Source organism: Balaenoptera ricei, chromosome 13, assembly GCF_028023285.1.
Source record: "Balaenoptera ricei isolate mBalRic1 chromosome 13, mBalRic1.hap2, whole genome shotgun sequence".
In the NCBI taxonomy this organism is placed as follows: Eukaryota; Metazoa; Chordata; class Mammalia; order Artiodactyla; family Balaenopteridae; genus Balaenoptera; species Balaenoptera ricei.
Window position 1 is genome coordinate 51120244 of NC_082651.1, and position 16922 is coordinate 51137165.

General features: G+C 40.1%; 1 protein-coding gene and 1 long non-coding RNA gene across 6 annotated transcripts in view; one reads left to right on the top strand and one right to left on the bottom strand.

Moving 5' to 3' along the window:
- REL (REL proto-oncogene, NF-kB subunit) overlaps positions 1-3860 on the bottom strand; it is a 43127-nt gene extending 39267 nt beyond the window's left edge. For 2 of the 3 annotated variants that reach the window (XM_059943274.1, XM_059943273.1), the window contains exon 1: positions 3120-3498. In XM_059943274.1, coding sequence (XP_059799257.1) covers positions 3120-3129 — 10 coding nt within the window. In that variant the 5' untranslated portion in view covers positions 3130-3498. Of the gene's footprint in view, positions 1-3119; positions 3499-3633 lie in introns of those variants that run through there. The other variant, XM_059943272.1, reaches the window with a different exon arrangement.
- The window catches only part of LOC132377181 (uncharacterized), a 108417-nt gene continuing 95287 nt past the window's right edge, over positions 3793-16922 (top strand). For all 3 annotated transcript variants that reach the window (XR_009506561.1, XR_009506562.1, XR_009506560.1), the window contains exons 1-2: positions 3793-4043; positions 5659-5728. This is a non-coding gene — a long non-coding RNA (uncharacterized LOC132377181). The remainder of the gene's footprint in view (positions 4044-5658; positions 5729-16922) is intronic.

The window sequence follows — 16922 nt, forward strand, 5'->3', positions numbered from 1 at the left end:
TTTGAGAAAGATACTACACACACCCCAGATGTTCCCAATTATGACTCATCATGATTCCTCCCTAGTCATTTCACTTGCTCATTCCCTTCACTCTATGTCTATCATATATCATCTTAATTCTTTTATACTACTGTTATCTCTACATTTTCATGTGTTGCATTTCTGAAGCAGCCTTCATGTTTATGTGTTCAGTCTTCTACTAAAAAAAAAATCACGGTCTTTACCTATCAATTCCAGCTCCAGTTTTTCATTAAAGATTAAATTGTGTCATACTACATTGATTTTTCCCCCTTACTCAAGAGAAACAGTTCTCTTGCAATTTACACTACAAAGTTGGTAAGCAGTGCGATAACAAACACAATTTCTTTGTGTACTTCCTATTATGTGACGTAGCAGAACTACACTAAAGAAAACTGTGAATATGCTATACATAAAATAGATAAGCAACAAGGATTTACCGTACAGCACAGGGAATTATACCCAATATTTTGTAATAAGCCATGATGGAATATAATCTGTAAAAAAAAACCCGAATCGCTATGCTGTACATGTGAAACTAAACAATACTGTAAATCAATTATACTCCAATTTAAAAAATAATAATTTTTAAAACTGTAAATAAAAATAAATTACCTAAATTTTAAAACATATTTTACCAAAGACAGTACTATTTATTAGTAAACAGAGCTATTCGCACACAGGAACATTTGCACTTTCTACTGGAACAATGAGAAGCTTTAAATTCAGACAAAAAAAGAGCTAATTTTATTTACATTAAACAGGATAGAATCATAAATATACAAGAGTAATGACTGTCTATGCATACCTTGGATAGGACTGAGAACATTTTTCTTAATGCCTGTCCTCATTAATTGTGACAAAAGACTGGAACCAAGGCGTAATTTTTTTTAAAAAAAGCAATAAAGATAGCTTAATAGTACTCGAGCTGTGAAATCCTAAATAATATAATTTAATTGAACAAAATTTAGAATCATACATAAAGTCCCAGTTATTCATGGTACTTATATAATTTTATTTATGAAATAATGATCTCTTACTTTCACGTTATACAGATCATATATTCAACTACAGACACCTATTTACATATTACATCCGGTGAGAAATGGTCTTAAATGCTTGGTAATCAATAAAAATACTTTTTGAGGTTTTATACAACTTTACTACAAACAGACTCTAAATTAGACAATGATAAACTAATTAAGCAAAAGTTTTGTTGTTGTTGTTGTTACTCTTTCGGTTAAATTACTGTTTCAAAACAGGATGGGAGTTTATAATTTTGTGAATCTTTTTGTCTAAGGTCTTTATGAGTGATTAAGGAAACCCAGACTTTTCCTCAGCAGTTTTCAGACAACTGAATTACAACTTAAATAACTTGTTGTATTTTAAACAGTCCCATTTTAATGCAACTCCAGAAAACAGGAAAAAAAGGAAAAGAAAATTACCCTACAACTTTCCATTCCTTTAAATTTTTTCCCCTTCAATTTAGGAAATCAGTCCTCACAATAGGACAAAATATAGTGTCATTAAACAAGTTTAAATTGTATCACATTTTTAAATGATGTGGGTCTTAGGATACTCTATATAAATGGCTAATTCTTTTCTTTCTCTTTTGAAAGAATTAGGAGTATTACATTCATGCCATATATCAACAAAGTTTGGTTAAATTACCAGAAGGCTGACTTTTTTTTTTTATAATGCTGGCCCTTCTTTAACTTTCATACAAAATCTTTCTGATAATCAATAAATTAACCAAGTATTTCAAGTCACTTTGAACTTTTAATCTAAACACGGTTTGAATTTATGAATTTACAAGATTATCTGAAAGTTTAGGGTCACTTAGGTGGCTAAAGAGAAAGTTGAAATATTTTAAACTACATTTGTATTCTCACATGAAAACCACAGACAAACTGAAATCAAATGTCATGTGAACCACCCCAATTTCCTTTTCAGCCTACAGCACTAGCTATGGCTTTGTTCTGCTCAACCCTTTAAAAAAAAAAGTCCTTTATGCTTTCTACTTCCTCTTCTCCGCTACTCATCAGCCTTCTACTGAGGGTCACTGAACCAGGGAGTTGGGAGGATGCGGGTCAAGCATAAACAAGCCTCCCTCTTTAGCCTCCTAGCACAAGGTTAATCCACACTTTTAGGTCCCTCAGCCTCTGCTCACGCTGCTCCCTCTGCCGGGAAAGTGCCCCCATAAACCTTTCCAGACTTCTGTAAAGGTCCCACTCGAATGCAGTCTACCTGATTTACTTCCCTTAGATTACAGGCAGACCTGAACCATGGCTGGATGTGAGGCTCCCTCCCTAACCCTTTAAGCAGTTTCTTGGTAAACTGGTTTCCCCCAAAGCAAGAGATCCACGCATTTATTGACAAAAAATAAGTATTCACATAAGTGACAGAAAGTTGTTTTCATTCTTACTCATATTTTAAAGCACAGGAATTCTAAAAATCCTCTTTTCCCCTTCTTTCCAACAAAGGAAAACAAAACAAAACTCGACTTCTGTTCCATAAATTAGAAAGTACGCACTTTACAGTAAAAATGATCCACTTTGTTGAAGCAACATTTCCACTTAAGACCTGTTAAAATACCACTGGTGATTTTTAAAGCCGCACCGCATTTTGTCCAACTGTCAGCACGACAGCGATCACCTCTTGGCAATTGATGAAATTAAACTAAAAAAGATAGACCTCTCCTGAGGTCGGAAGGTTCCTCGTTCCTGTTCTAAAACGTAAAACCACCATTTCAATTTAAATCAATTTTTAAATACGGGAAATCTTCGTCCTCCTTTATTTAGATTCTTATTACTTCCCTAATCCAAAAACCAAGTCTTTGGGAAACTCTAAGGCTCCGGCTATTATAATGGCATCAAACTACAGAGCGTGACTGTGATTTCGCACGCAAACCCTGAACCAGCTTACTTTTTAAAAAGGTTGACAGTTTGCCAGAGGCGATTTTAAAGACAGAATGAGTCACAACCAAAATTGAGCGCCCGAAACCCTGAGCGGCAAGAGCCTCGGACGCGCTCCTCCCCCGCCCCCGCCGTCAGGGCCAGGCCCGCGCCCGGCCCTCGGTAGCCAGCGCCGAGAACACTCACCCGAGGCCATGGCTCCGCTCACCGCGCCGCCCCGCTCCGAGCGTCCGGACCCGAGGCCGCTGCAGTCAATCAGCCCGTCAGTCAGTCAGGCGGCCAAGGGACCTCTGCCGGCGGGATCCCCAGTCCCCCTGACCACCCCCGGGGCCTCCTCTTCCTCCTTCCCGCTCTCCTCTGGGTTTGCGGCTCACACCTTCCCACCCGCTTAATTCTCGCGCTCCGGTCACCCTGCGTTGCCCGTCCAGGGTGCAGGAGCCAGGAGGCGGAGCGCTGCTACAGCTGAGGGCAGGTCGGCCCGAGAGGCGAACAGCCCGGCGGGAGGGGGACTTCCCGCGGCTGACGTAAGCTTCTCGCAGCCGCTTCCCCCGGGCTGGGGCGGGGGCGGAGCGTCTTGCGACCGGCGCGCGTGCGTCCGCTCTCAGCGGCCCGCGCCCCGCCCCGCCCGTGCCCCGCCCGTGCCCCGCCCCCCTAACCCCCCCTCCCCCCCGCTCTCCCGGAGCCCCAGTGGGCTTGGGACCTTGTCGTGGAAGCGCGAGCGCGGGACCTTCGGGAGCGCAGGGAACGCTGGGAGCCGGGAGGTGACGGCCCCGAGCGTGCGAAAGCCGCCGGCTACTGAGAAATCCCCCTCCTCCAGGGTGTTCTTGGGCGCGTGGCTTAAAGTTCAGGAGCGGGTGGGAGGGTGCGGTGACGTCTAGAGGGCCGGCCGCCCGCGAGCACTTGGGGGCGGGCCGGGCGGCGAAGTGGGGCCCGTCCTCCCAGGCTGGGGTAAGGACAGCTGGGGTTTTCGTTGGGTGCTTCCCCCTCTTCCTGATTTCGCACATGCAAATCTCCGCCCCCGCGCCGGCGGGCGGCGCAGCGCGGGCGTCCCGGAGCGCCCTCGAGGGGAAGTGCGGAAGCTGCAGCGGCCTCTGCGCGCCTGTAATTAAGGTATTTGCATACGGGGACCCCAGCAGTCTGATCTTATCCCTTTGCATCATCTCAATTGTTCTGTTAACGTACTTTACAAACTAAAACTTTTTAAACTCGTGAGGTCTGCAGTGTGAGTTCGTTGCCTCATCACTCAGTGTGCTCAAGATTAATGACGGGGACACTGCCTTGGGGTTTGACAGAGTTACCCACGTGGAAAGGAGGACGAAAGTTTAGTATGCTAAAGGAATCTAAGTTAACTTTGTTTCCTTCATGTGTAAAGAACCTTCTTTGTGTCAGTTTAGTTACCTTATAATGTATTATTATCCTCATTTTATAGATGAGGCAGTCAGGGTTCAGAGAAGTTAAGTAACTTGTTCATACCTCAGAATGCTACTAAAAAAAAAAAAAAAAAAAGAACACTTCAAACTCAGGGTTTTCTGACTCCAAAAGCTCCATGCTCTTTCCACTATCCTTTACTGCGTAAAATAAGTATGGAGGGGCAATGGGAAATATCAGCCATACAAGTGCCAAAACTGGAGGACCCAGTTGGGGAATTAATTAAAAATAAACTCTCCTGCCACGCCCAAAACATCCTCTCCACAAAATATAGAAAAGTAGAAAAGAATGAAACAGTTTTATTATAGAATAAGCATTAAACCATACTGTGATGCACTAAAGAGATTGCAAAGAGAAGAAATCTCACTCGTTTATGTAATCAGACAGATGCAATCAATTACATACCTGTTGTCCTTCTCCCAAGGAAAAAAAATAGGAAGTTACATCTTGGAGCCAAAAGCCAAGGTTTAAACTCCCACAGAGACAGAGAGATGGGGCACCATCCTCCTTGATATTCACATTTCAAAGAGATAGCTCAAAGGCCCCCAAGAAAGATCTTAAGGGGGTGCAAAACTGGCAAGAAGCTTGTTTAGCTTTTTAAAAGGTGTACATACATCTCAAAGAGAGAAATCATTTATAGCTTCTATTTTTCTCAAAGAATTGCTAAATGAAAAGAGAGGGGGTAATGTTCTTTGTTCTTTTTGGCACCAGGCACATTTTTAAATTTAATTATTTTAGACTTGTATTTACCCTTACAACCCCAAATGTGAGAACTATATGAATGAACTAAGCATAAATGTTTAAGAATCCAACAGGAGGATGAGAGACGAATAGGAATGGAAAATATTTTGTGTGTATTTGTTTATATTTCACCTCCAGAAATTGATTGGTTTTAGGTGCTTCTTAATAGGACACAATAATGTTTGCTTACTGAAGAGTTCTGGGCCAAACAGAATCTGTCCCAGTTGCAGGACCCCAAACTAGTCCTAAAACCACTCCAATCTATGAAATCACAAGCTGGATCTTATGAGATTTGGTCACACTACAGAATTTTGAATTCATTTTATTTTTATTTTTCAAAGACTCGCTTATTTAAACCTCCTCACTAATAGGATGACATGTTTGTATTTATTTCCAGGGCTATTTTTATTTGTCACATGAATAAGCTATAGATTTATATTATCTCACCTTTTTAAAGGCTTTTTTGAAAATCCTTTCACTATTTTAGAAACTTGCTGAACCCTTTTTTCAAAGATCCAGTCCACATCTGAAAAGTGAAAATATTTCACTTGTGCAGGATAAACTTAATTAGAAAAAAAGGAAGATTACAAGACAAGGTGATGGATGGACTAAAAACAACAACAAATGTGAGTAGTGGCTTTTACTTTTTTTTTTGGACTTATGTGGGGGGAAAATAGTTTATTACTGTAAAGATGATTGGCAGCTAGTTGGTAGGGATTATAATGTAACACATGGTACTATTCCTCAAGGGCTTACAGTTTTTGATACTATTTATTCAGTCCAACAAATATATATTCTGTGCCAGGTGCTCTTTAGATTGTGGCACGAACACTAATAACAAGATAATCAGCTATTCCTCAATTAAAAAAGACAAAGTCTCTGCCTTCACACAACTCTGTCTCACATGAAAGACATCAAGCGTGTTAGCAAATAAGATCATCTAAAATACTATTATTAAACTATTTTGTTTCTTTATTGCTGTCAAGAAAATGAGGTAATGGGATAGAAAGTGACTGAGGGAGAGGGATACTCTGAGGAGGTGACATTTGAGCGGAGTCCTGAGAAATAAGAAAGAGACATCCACAGAAAGATTCAGGGAAAGAGCATTCCAGTGCGAGGAACACCAAGTACAAAGTCCTTGAGACAGGAAAGAGCTTATGTGAGGGACTGAAACACCAGAGGGACCAAACTAAACTGAATGAGGTTGAAGAGATAAGCAGGGGCCAGATCACGTAGGGCTTTGTAGGCCATGGTAAGGAGGATGGATTTTATTCCAGGTGCACACAGGAACCTACTGGAGAGTTTTAAGCACGTGATTGATTTATGATTACATTTCGAGATGTTTACTCTGGCTGATGTATTAAACTGCTAGGGGCACTGTATGCTAACCAGGGGCAGGAGTGAAAGCAGAGTGGCAGAGAGGCTGTTGCAGTCGTCCAAGGGAGAAGTAAAAGTGGTTTGGACTTACGTTTTAGCAGAGGAGATGGTGAAAAAGGGTCATATTCAGTAAGATTTGGGTGTCAGAGCCTGAAGGACTTGCTGATGGATTGGATGCAGATGGAAGGGGAAAAAAAGGAATCAGGGATAACTCACATTTTTGGTCTGAGCAACAAGGTAAAAGGGAAGGCTGGTGAGAGAAAGGTTTGAGAGGGAAAACCAGGAGTTGTGTTTTAGACTTAAGTTACAGGTGCCTATTAGATATCTGAGTAGGTAGTTGAATATATAGAACTAAGCTAAGGGGCGAGGTCAAAGGTAGAAATAAAGATGTGTGAGTCAGCAGCATTTCATTTAAAAAAAAAAAAAAAAAAAGGAGCACAGAGAAAAAAAATTAAAAAGAATCCAGGAAGGCTGGTAGAAAAGAAGGGGCTGCCAGTGAAAGAAGAGGAAAACCAAGAGACTGTTTCAAAAAGAATGGAAGTGGTCAGCTGTGTTAAATGATGCTGAGAGACTGCAAAAGATGAGAATAAAGAAATGACCTTGGATTTGGCGAGATGAAGGTCATCTTGATGAGAGTCATGTCAGTGGAATGGTGGGAATGAAAGCTGAATTGGAGGAGGTTGAGAAGAGAATGATGGAAAGGATGAGTATATACAACTCTTTGAAGACTGTTAAAGGAAACAAATGGGGCAATAGCTGGAGGGGGATGTGAGGTTGTCTTAGGCTAAGGGCTGTCGCTACAACCTCCATCTCAACAGGTTAACACAAAGGTTATTTATCACTTGAGTCACAGTCCAATGTGAGTTGAGTGGCTTTCTTCCAGAAGTAATCCAGGAGCCTAGATGCCTTCTATCTTGTAGCACCAACATGTGGATTTGAAAGTCATCTTGGAAAAGGAAAGAGGGTAGAGAATCACGAATGGGAGATTTTTTTTTTTTTAAAATTTATTTTTGGCTGTGTGGGGCCTTCGTTTCTGTGCAAGGGCTTTCTCTAGTTGCGGCAAGCGGGGGCCACTCTTCATCGCAGTGCGTGGGCCTCTCACTATCGCGGCCTCTCTTGTTGCGGAGCACAGGCTCCAGACGCGCAGGCTCAGTAGCTGTGGCTCACGGGCCCAGTTGCTCCGCGGCATGTGGATCCTCCCAGACCAGGGCTCGAACCCGTGTCCCCTGCATTGGTAGGCGGATTCTCAACCACTGTGCCACCAGGGAAGCCCACGAATGGGAGATTTTTATGCGCCAGACCTGAAAGTGGAATACATTCCTTCTGGTCACAGTCTGTTTTCCGTATGGCCTCCACAAGGGGGCTGAGAAATACAATTTGAGAAATGGAATTTAAATATGTGCTGTAGAAGTAGAGAAGAAATTGGATATGAGTAATTACCAGCAGTCTCTGGTACTGCAGTTTTGTTTTGTTTATAGAGGGTCAGATTAAGGCATGTTTGTAAAAGATAAGACTGACTCACTAGTGAAGGAGAAATTGGTGATGATTAAGAGGAAGGGAGTAATGAGTAAAGGAGAAAGAATGAAATCTAAAGCACAGGTTATAGGATTGGCCATAGATTGGAATGGGGACACTTCCCCTGTGGTAACAAGAAGGAAAGTAGAACCTGGTAGACCTGGTGGTATAGAGATGAAGTAAGTAGTCAGTCAAATTGCATTTTTTTTTTCAGTGAAGTATGAGGTATGAGGTTATGTTCAGCTGAGAGTGGAGGGCAACAAGCAAGAGGAGAAGCTGAAAATGCAGTCTGTGAGAGTGGAACATTAGATGTGTCTGGCTGTACTGAATGATCATTTGAAATTTGTGGTCATAAGTATAATGTCAGACCAGTACACAGTATTTCTTGTGTGGTTTTTAACCCAGGGGATATCAATGGGTTTATTTTTGAAAAAGAAGACAAAGAACTTAGAAAATTTAAGTCTGAATGGGAATATGAGGGAGGGATGTTAAGTACTTCTCAGCTCACACACACTCCCTGGGTGATGTCACCCATTGCCATGATTTTACCTATGGTCCCAGGACCATATATCCAGCCTGGATCTTTGCATGGCTTTCAGACCTGTATATCCAGTTGTCTGTTAGGAGACTCATAGACATCCCAGACTCTACCAACACAGCATCTCCTCTTCCAAGTTTACTCTTATTCCCATATTCCTTGTACCACCATCTACCCAGACACAAGTTAGAAAGTTGGGAGCCATCTTTGGCTCTCTCTCTAATCATCCCCTACCTAACCCACAATGTCCCATCATCAAGTCCTGCTGATTTTACCAGTCCAGTATGAATCCATTGCTTCTCCATCTTAAGTGCCATTGTCCTTGTTCAAATCTTCATCGTATCTCACCTGAACTACTGGAATGGACTTCTAACTATTATGCCTGTCTATACTTTTGTCCCATTTGAAAGCCACTCAATCATATTCAAACCCATTGCTGCTTGACTCCTCTGGACAAATGCACATCAGACCATACCACTCTTGTGCTTTAAGGCCATCCATTAGCCTTAGATCCAAACTTGGACATGGCTGACAAGTTCCCCCATAATCTGGCCTCTGTCCATTTCTTTAGCCTCATCTTCTGCCCTCCACACCTTGCACTTCACACCTCACTGAACTGCTTCATAGCTTCTCATATTCCATGAGCCATGCCGTTTCTTGTCTTTCTGCCCTGTTCATGCTTTCCTTTCTGCCTAGAATGCTCCTTCCCAGAGACATGCCATGTTTGTGGTTTGAAAGACTCAGTATTGTTTAAATGTCAGTTCTCTCCAAATTAATCTATAGATTTAATGGGTCCCAGTCAAAAACCCAGCATATGTGGTGTTATGAGTTCTGATTTCTGCAATTAAAATCGTTCTGTAGAAGGTGTGATCATTTAAAAATACAAATGTGTCTTGTCATTCTGTAGCCTTTCCTATTACCCAACATTTACTGAACACAGTAAACAGCCAAGCATTCTATTTATTAGAAGCTAGTGATAAGGGCAGGTGATACAAAGATGAATCACATAATCTCTCAGGGAGTTTCTAGACTAATAGAATTGCATTATTAGACAGTTTGAAGCATGTAATCCTAGGCAATCACATTGAGGCACAGTGCCATCGCTTCAGGAGTTAATAGGCTCCATATCTGGCTTCTCTTTTTGGTCTAACAAAGTCTTTTTCTGGTATATGGGGTGATCCTTAGTCTCTTAAATCATTAAGTTGCTTGACAAGATTCTTGGATCTGGAGAGACTGGGTATAGGGCCGTATAAGAAAAATGCATTCATTTGATATCATATTTAGGGGTGTAAGGTCAGGTAGGAATTTTTACTTAGAAAAAAATGTAAGGCAGATTCCTAATTTGTCATAAAATGGATCCCTTCTTCGCCTAGAGTTTTGGAAAGCTGTGATTTTAGGCAGCATGGACCAATAGGATTTTCTTGCTCCTTTGAGCACAAGTTTTGTAGCTTTTGCTATTTTGTCAGAACATTCTTTGGCCTGTGTGTAGTAGAGAAGTTCCCAAATTTTGGTGAGAACAAATCTTCCTGATAAAATTGAGATCTGTACCTTTAAGAAGAAATTTGATTATTTGTGCTTGGTTCTGTTTCTCTCCCCTTTTCTGTCACTCTTCATTCCTTCCATTGATAAAGCTAAATATATAGAAACAAACATTGACAGCCACACAAATACTTAGGTTAAGTGCTTTTAAACCAATGGTACAGTATGAAAGAAACTTCGTGGCAATTTTCTGTTGTACAGAATTAATTAGAACTGACCTGTGGGGGATTTATATCCAACCACCTTTCAGAATCCCTTTTCTTCCTTTTGCCCACACTCCTAGCACAATGTGTGGAACATAGTAGATTCTTAATAAATGTTTGTTGAATGTTGCATTCTGCATCTTCCTGGAATAATAGAACTGTCAATAGTTATTTAACAGTAAAATGTTTTAAAAACTTATTTGGAAATTAAGATGTAAGAGATTAGTGCACCAAAGGCAAATCTCATCTCTTAATTGCTTAAAATTGATTATTTCAAATCTTCTTTAATTGAAACTCTTCTGAAGGCTGGAATTTTAAAATTATACCCTTTGTTCAGACCAGCCTCTGAACAAATTAAGGCAATTAAGATAGCATTAAATTTTTGATGAAAAGTTGGCATTTTCTGTATATTAAGATTAGATATTAGCAACTGAAGTTTCTGTGGGTAAGACTTAACTAAAGCTTCCAACATTAATAATACAAAACTGTCATGAATTTGCAATAAAATTTTCTTGGACATTTTTTCCATTGAGGTGAAAAAGTCCATGTAGCCATGCCTCAAAGCCAGTTTACTCACCTAGTACTTCCTTAATAATCCATTGGTAGTTAGTTGTGAAGCAGTTTAACATTTTTTAATTCTTTTTTACTAGTTTTCTGATTTATAAATACTAATTTCTTGGAAAATTTGAAAATTTCCAAAAAGTAAAAAATTCAGTATCTTGTTTTCCCACTATACAGAGATAACTGCAGTTAAATGTTTGGTGCATTTTCTTCCAGTCTTTTTTTTTCAATGTATAAATATTAAAATTATTTCATAGTTGAGATCATGCTGCATATATGGTACTGTATCTTGCTTTTTTCATTTTAACATCATGAGCATTTTCCCTATGGCATTACAACTGTCTTTGAAAAATTGGAAAAAAAAAAAAAACAACATATTTTTTGTTGGAATTGACAAGGTAATTTTTAAATATATCTAGGAATACCAAAGTCCTAGAATAGCCAAGCCAATATTGAAAAATAAAGATGGAGAATGTACCTTACCAGATAGCCAAATTTATTATAAAACTACAGAAATTAAGATAGTGTGATATTGGCATAGTTTTAGACAAATAGAACAATGGGCTAGATTAGAAAATCCAGAAACAGACCCATACATATACAGTCACTTGTTACAACAGTCTCCACTGCAGTTCTGTGGGGGAAAAGGAGGTCTTTTCATTAACTGGTGCTGGGACAAATTTGTCATCTATATGGAAAATAATGAAACCTGACCCCAAACTTATACCGTACCTAAAATATTATTTTAAATGGATCATAGACCTCCATGTGAAAAGTAAAATAATTAACCTTCTAGAAGAAAACATAGGAGAATACCTTCATAACCTTGGGATAAGCAAAGACTTGCTGAACATTACACAAAAAGTGCTAACTAGCAAAGAAAAGATAGATAAATTGGACTTAATTAAAATTAACTAAGAAATGCCACTAAGATAATGAAGAGGCAAGCCACATACTGGGAGAAGATACTTGCAATACATACATCTGATAAAGAACTCTATGGTATCCCTGAAGATACTCTGCTCAGATCTCCCTTCTCAAGAGGGTCTACCTCAGCTTTCAAGCCAAGGCCGTGTGTTTCATTGGAAGCACCTAGCCAGTTATAAGGACAGTGGTGGTACAAAGGCTTGCTATCTCTGGCCAGCACAGGACTTCTCTGTGGGCATTCTTTGTGTCAGAGCTCCCCATGCGGCTGGCTGAGACTTTATCATAGATGCACCCCAATCTAATTCTATTCCTGTCCACTTCTTCCTTCCTTCCCCCTTTCTTTTCACAAGTGTCAGACCTGCATCTGAACTTTCCCTATCTACTGCTTCTTTCTCTCCCCTTTGTCTTTCGTAGGTGTTACCCCAATAAATCTCTTGCATTGCTCATTTCATATTGGCATCTGCTTCCCAGAGTACCCAACTGGTACACTCATATCCACTTTACAAATCAATAAAAAAAAAGATAGGTAGCTCAATTTTTTTAAGTGGGCAAAAGACTCAAATAGGCACTTTACAAAGGAGGATAGCCAAATGACTAATAAGCATATAAAAAGATGCTCAGAATCACTAGTCAGCAGGAAAATATGTATTAAAAAAACAATAAAATAATGCTACACCTCATCAGATGACTAAAAATAAAAGGATAATACCAAGTGTTGGTGAGGATATGGAATTTTCTTAAAATTTTTTGTAGGAATATAAATTGGTACAACAACCTTGGAAAATTGGCAGTATCTATTAAACCTAAAATATAAATAACGAATGATCCAGCAGTACTATTCTTGGGTATATTCCAAACAGAAATAAGTGCTTGTATCTACCAAAAGACAGATAAGAATATTTAAGGGAACCTTTATTTGTATTATCCAACAATAGGAAGGCAACTAAAATGTTCATCAGCAGCAGAATGGATAAATAAACTGCACTATATTCGTAATACAGATTTCTCCCCAGTTATGAAAGAGAATGTACTATTGCCACATAACAATGTGGGTGGATCTTATAAGTTGAAAAGTCATATACAAAAGAGTATATACTATATGAATCCATCTATATCAAGTTCAAAAACAGATAAAACTAGTTATTGTGATGGACAGCAAAATATTTGGTATCTTTAAGGATGGAAATTGATGAGAAATGGCCCTGAGGGAGCCTTCTGAGTTGCTAGAAATGTTCCATATCTTGATCTGGGTGGTGAGTGAGAAAGGTTCTCTCCTTGACCAAACTCTTGTCAGGCTCCTCTGAGCCCTCTTCTCAACTAGGCCTCAACCTTGGCCTATAACAACTGAAGACTCTCGGCACAAATGATTTTGCCAATCCTCTCTTGCTAAGAGACTTGAATAACACTAGCAAATTTTCTGATAGCTCAAGGCCACATCCCTAAGATGACAACTTCAGCCCCCATCAGTTCCTGCTTGAGAAAACTCAAGGTTGCCAAAAGAATTTACTGTTTATTCCAGTCAACACCTAAAGTCAGGACCTCTATCTCCCAGTCTCTGTGGGAGGGTGGGAGCCTCACTTCCATAAGTGCCAGTTAACAAACCTGCATGGCCTAAATATACTGACCAACTCCCCTTCCCACTTTTTAATAAATTTCCACTTCCCTCATGCTGCTTATTTCCTTCCCTATTCCCTCATTCTCCCTTGAAAATGCCCAGTTACCTCTGCACAAATGAAATTTGAAGTCAGTTTACACTGGGCTGTCTTCCCTACTGAACTGAATAGAATCTGTCTTTATCACTCTAACTAGTGTCTGGCTTTGTTTATCTTTGATATGGGTTACATATATTTACAAGTTAATTGAGCTATACTGGTGTATAAAGATTTGTTTACTTTATGTATGTTATATCTCAATTTTTAAAAATATTTGAAAAGATTTTTGAATACCTTTCCCCACCAGGGCCACACAACCAGCACAGCCCTACTTTGAGACCCTGCTCACCACCTCCCTCCTCGCCGTGTCCTAACACACACTTCTTTTTTTTTTTTTGTACTCTTTTTTCATTTTATTTAAAAATTTTTTTCACAATGTAATACATTAAAAAAAATTTTATACAATTTTGAAAGGTTACTTTCCATTTACATTTATTACAAAATATTGGTTATATTCCCTGTGTTGTACAATACATCCTTGAGCCTATCTTACACCTAATAGTTTGTACCTCCCGCCCCCCCACTTCTTCACTTGGTTCATTCCTCCTCATCCTTTAAGACTCAGTTTACAGGAAGCCTTTACAGATTCCCCTGGCCAGATAGGCTCTTTCTTCTCTGGACAACATAATAGCCAGCATATTATCTATCAGCCGGTTTACCACACTGAATTACAGTTATCTGGTCATGTGCCTGGCTCCCTTACTAAACTATAAAATCCTTGAAAACAGGAAATCTTATTCCAGATGGCTGGCACATAGCAGATGTTCAATATTTGTTGAATGAATTATCCTGTCTAGAGATCAGCACCTTTGTTTCTCAGGCCTGGTTGGGTTATTGAACATCCTACCACGTCTGGTCTGTAGTGTGCTATATATCATACACCTTGCATTTGGATAGCTCTTCTGAGCCTACAATTGATCTAATTCTAAAACTTCGTTATAACTACATCTATTCAGTTGATGCCAAGTGTCTTTTTTATTCTTTCAACAGCAAGATTTAAAATGTTTAAGACATGTTCTTTAGTATCAATAGCAGTGGTTCTCTGCCTTACCAGATCAGTGTCCACTGTTTTATAACAGATATTTGTAATATTCCCTTTACTACCCTGAAGTGAAAATCATATGTATAATCTACCTTCCATGTATGTTTTCAAACAAAAATAATGCCATAATAGCAATATCGAGGTGAAATTAAAAAGTCATTTATAAAAAATAATATTGACTTTGATATGTAAATGCTTGGGCATGACTACATTAAAAGACATAATGGGGCTTCCCTGGTGGCGCAGTGGTTAAGAATCCGCCTGCCAGTACAGGGGACACGGGTTCGAGCCTTGGTCGGGAAGATCCCACATGCCGTGGAGCAACTAAGCCCATGAGCCACAACTACTGAGCCTGTGCTCTAGAGCCCGTGAGCCACAACTACTGAGCTCACGTGCCACAACTACTGAAGCCCACGTGCCTAGAGCCCGTGCTTCGCAACAAGAGAAGCCACCGCAATGAGAAGCCCGCGCACCACAGGGAAGAGTAGCCCCCGCTCGCCACACTAGAGAAAGCCTGCGTGCAGCAACGAAGACCCAGTGCAGTCAAAAATTAATTAATTAATTTTAAAAAAAGATATAATGAAATTTTCAAATGTTTGCACCTATATGTAGAATCACAGGCTACAAATGCAGCCTGACACTGGTATGTTGTATTGGTAAGCTGTCACAGTTAACGATTTTTCAACTTTTAAAAAGTTTTCTAATAAAACAATCTTCTCTTGATTTACACAGTACAGTCAGCCCTCTGTATCCATGGGTTCCACATCTACAGATTCAACCAACCACAGATTGAAAATATTTGGGAAAAAAATTCCAGAAAGTTCCAAAAAGCAAAACTGGAATTTGCTGTGCACTAGCAACTATTTACATAGCATTTACATTGTATTTACAACTATTTACATAGCATTTACATTGTATTAGGTATTATAAGTAATTTAGAGACGATTTAAAGTATATAGGGAGGATGTGCTGTAAGTTATGTGCAAATACAATGCCATTTTATGTAAGAGACTTGAGCACCCAAGGATTTTTGGTATCTGTGGGGGTCCTAGAACCAATCCCTTTTGGATACTGAGGAACGACTGTAGTTGTATTACTGGGAAATTCAGTTTCTGTTAAAACCATGCAAAAAATATTTTGTGTTTATATGTAAAATGGAGTGGTGATCTAGGCTTATATTATTATAATAGACTTTTCATCTACATGAACGTGAATTTCTGGTGAAACGTAGGTAAGTCATGAGGATGGTGGACAATCCTTAGCCATGCTGCACTGTCCTTTGCAGGGCATCTAGCATCTAGCATTCCTGACCACTCCTGCAGTAAATGCCAGTGGTGTGCACTATTTGGTCATAGATTTCCAAAATATCCCCAGTGGTTTGGAACAGTGGTTCTTGAATTTTGGTTGTCAGAAGAATCACGTGGGGAGCTTGTTGGGAATACAGATTCTTCGGCCCCACTCCCAGAAATTCTGATTCAGTGGGTAGGAGAAGGGCCCTGGAATCTATATTTGGTATTGACTACCCCAAGAGTGAGAGAGTCTTGAATAATATTTAATGGAGGCTGTGAAAAAAGTCTGTTGAATTATCCCTATTCCATACATAACTAAGGGCCCTGGCTTTGCAAACGACACAGACCTTGGATTGTAGACAGTGGTACACTTCTCTCTCAATACTTTAACGTGCCTAAGCAGTTATTTTTACACTTGTCTAATAACCAGAATGATCCTGTTCATCAGATTCAGTGTGTCTCTTAGAGAATTTTAGATGAACATGACCGCATTGCTTCTCTTTGATACCACTTTTATCCATAGTTTATACAGATATTTTACATCAATTTAGGCCACAAGGATATTTTACAAGAAATTAAGCCTTATCAAGACTACACACTAGGGCTTCGCTGGTGGTGCAGTGGTTGAGAGTCCGCCTGCCAATGCAGGGGACACGGGTTTGGGCCCTGGTCCGGGGGGATCCCACATGCCGTGGAGCAATGGAGCCCGTGAGCCACAGCTACTGAGCCTGCGCTCTAGAGCCCACAAGCCACAACTACTGAGCCCGTGTGCCACGACTACTGAGCCTGCGCTCTAGAGCCTGCGAGCCACAACTACTGAGCCTGCGTACTGCAGCTGCTGAGGCCCGCATGCCTAGAGCCCGTGCTCCACAACAGAAGGGGCCACCGCAATGAGAAGCCCACGCACTGCGATGAAGAGCAACCCCCGCTCACCTCAACTAGAGAAAGCCCGTGCATAGCAACGAAGACCCAACACAGCCAAAAATAAATAAATTAAAAAAAAAAAAAAAAAAAAAAAGACTACACACTAGTCCCAGTTCGAATACTACCAGTCAGGACATACAGTTGCAATGGCCGGACTCAGCTGTTAGGAGTGGATTTTACCAGAACTCTTCAC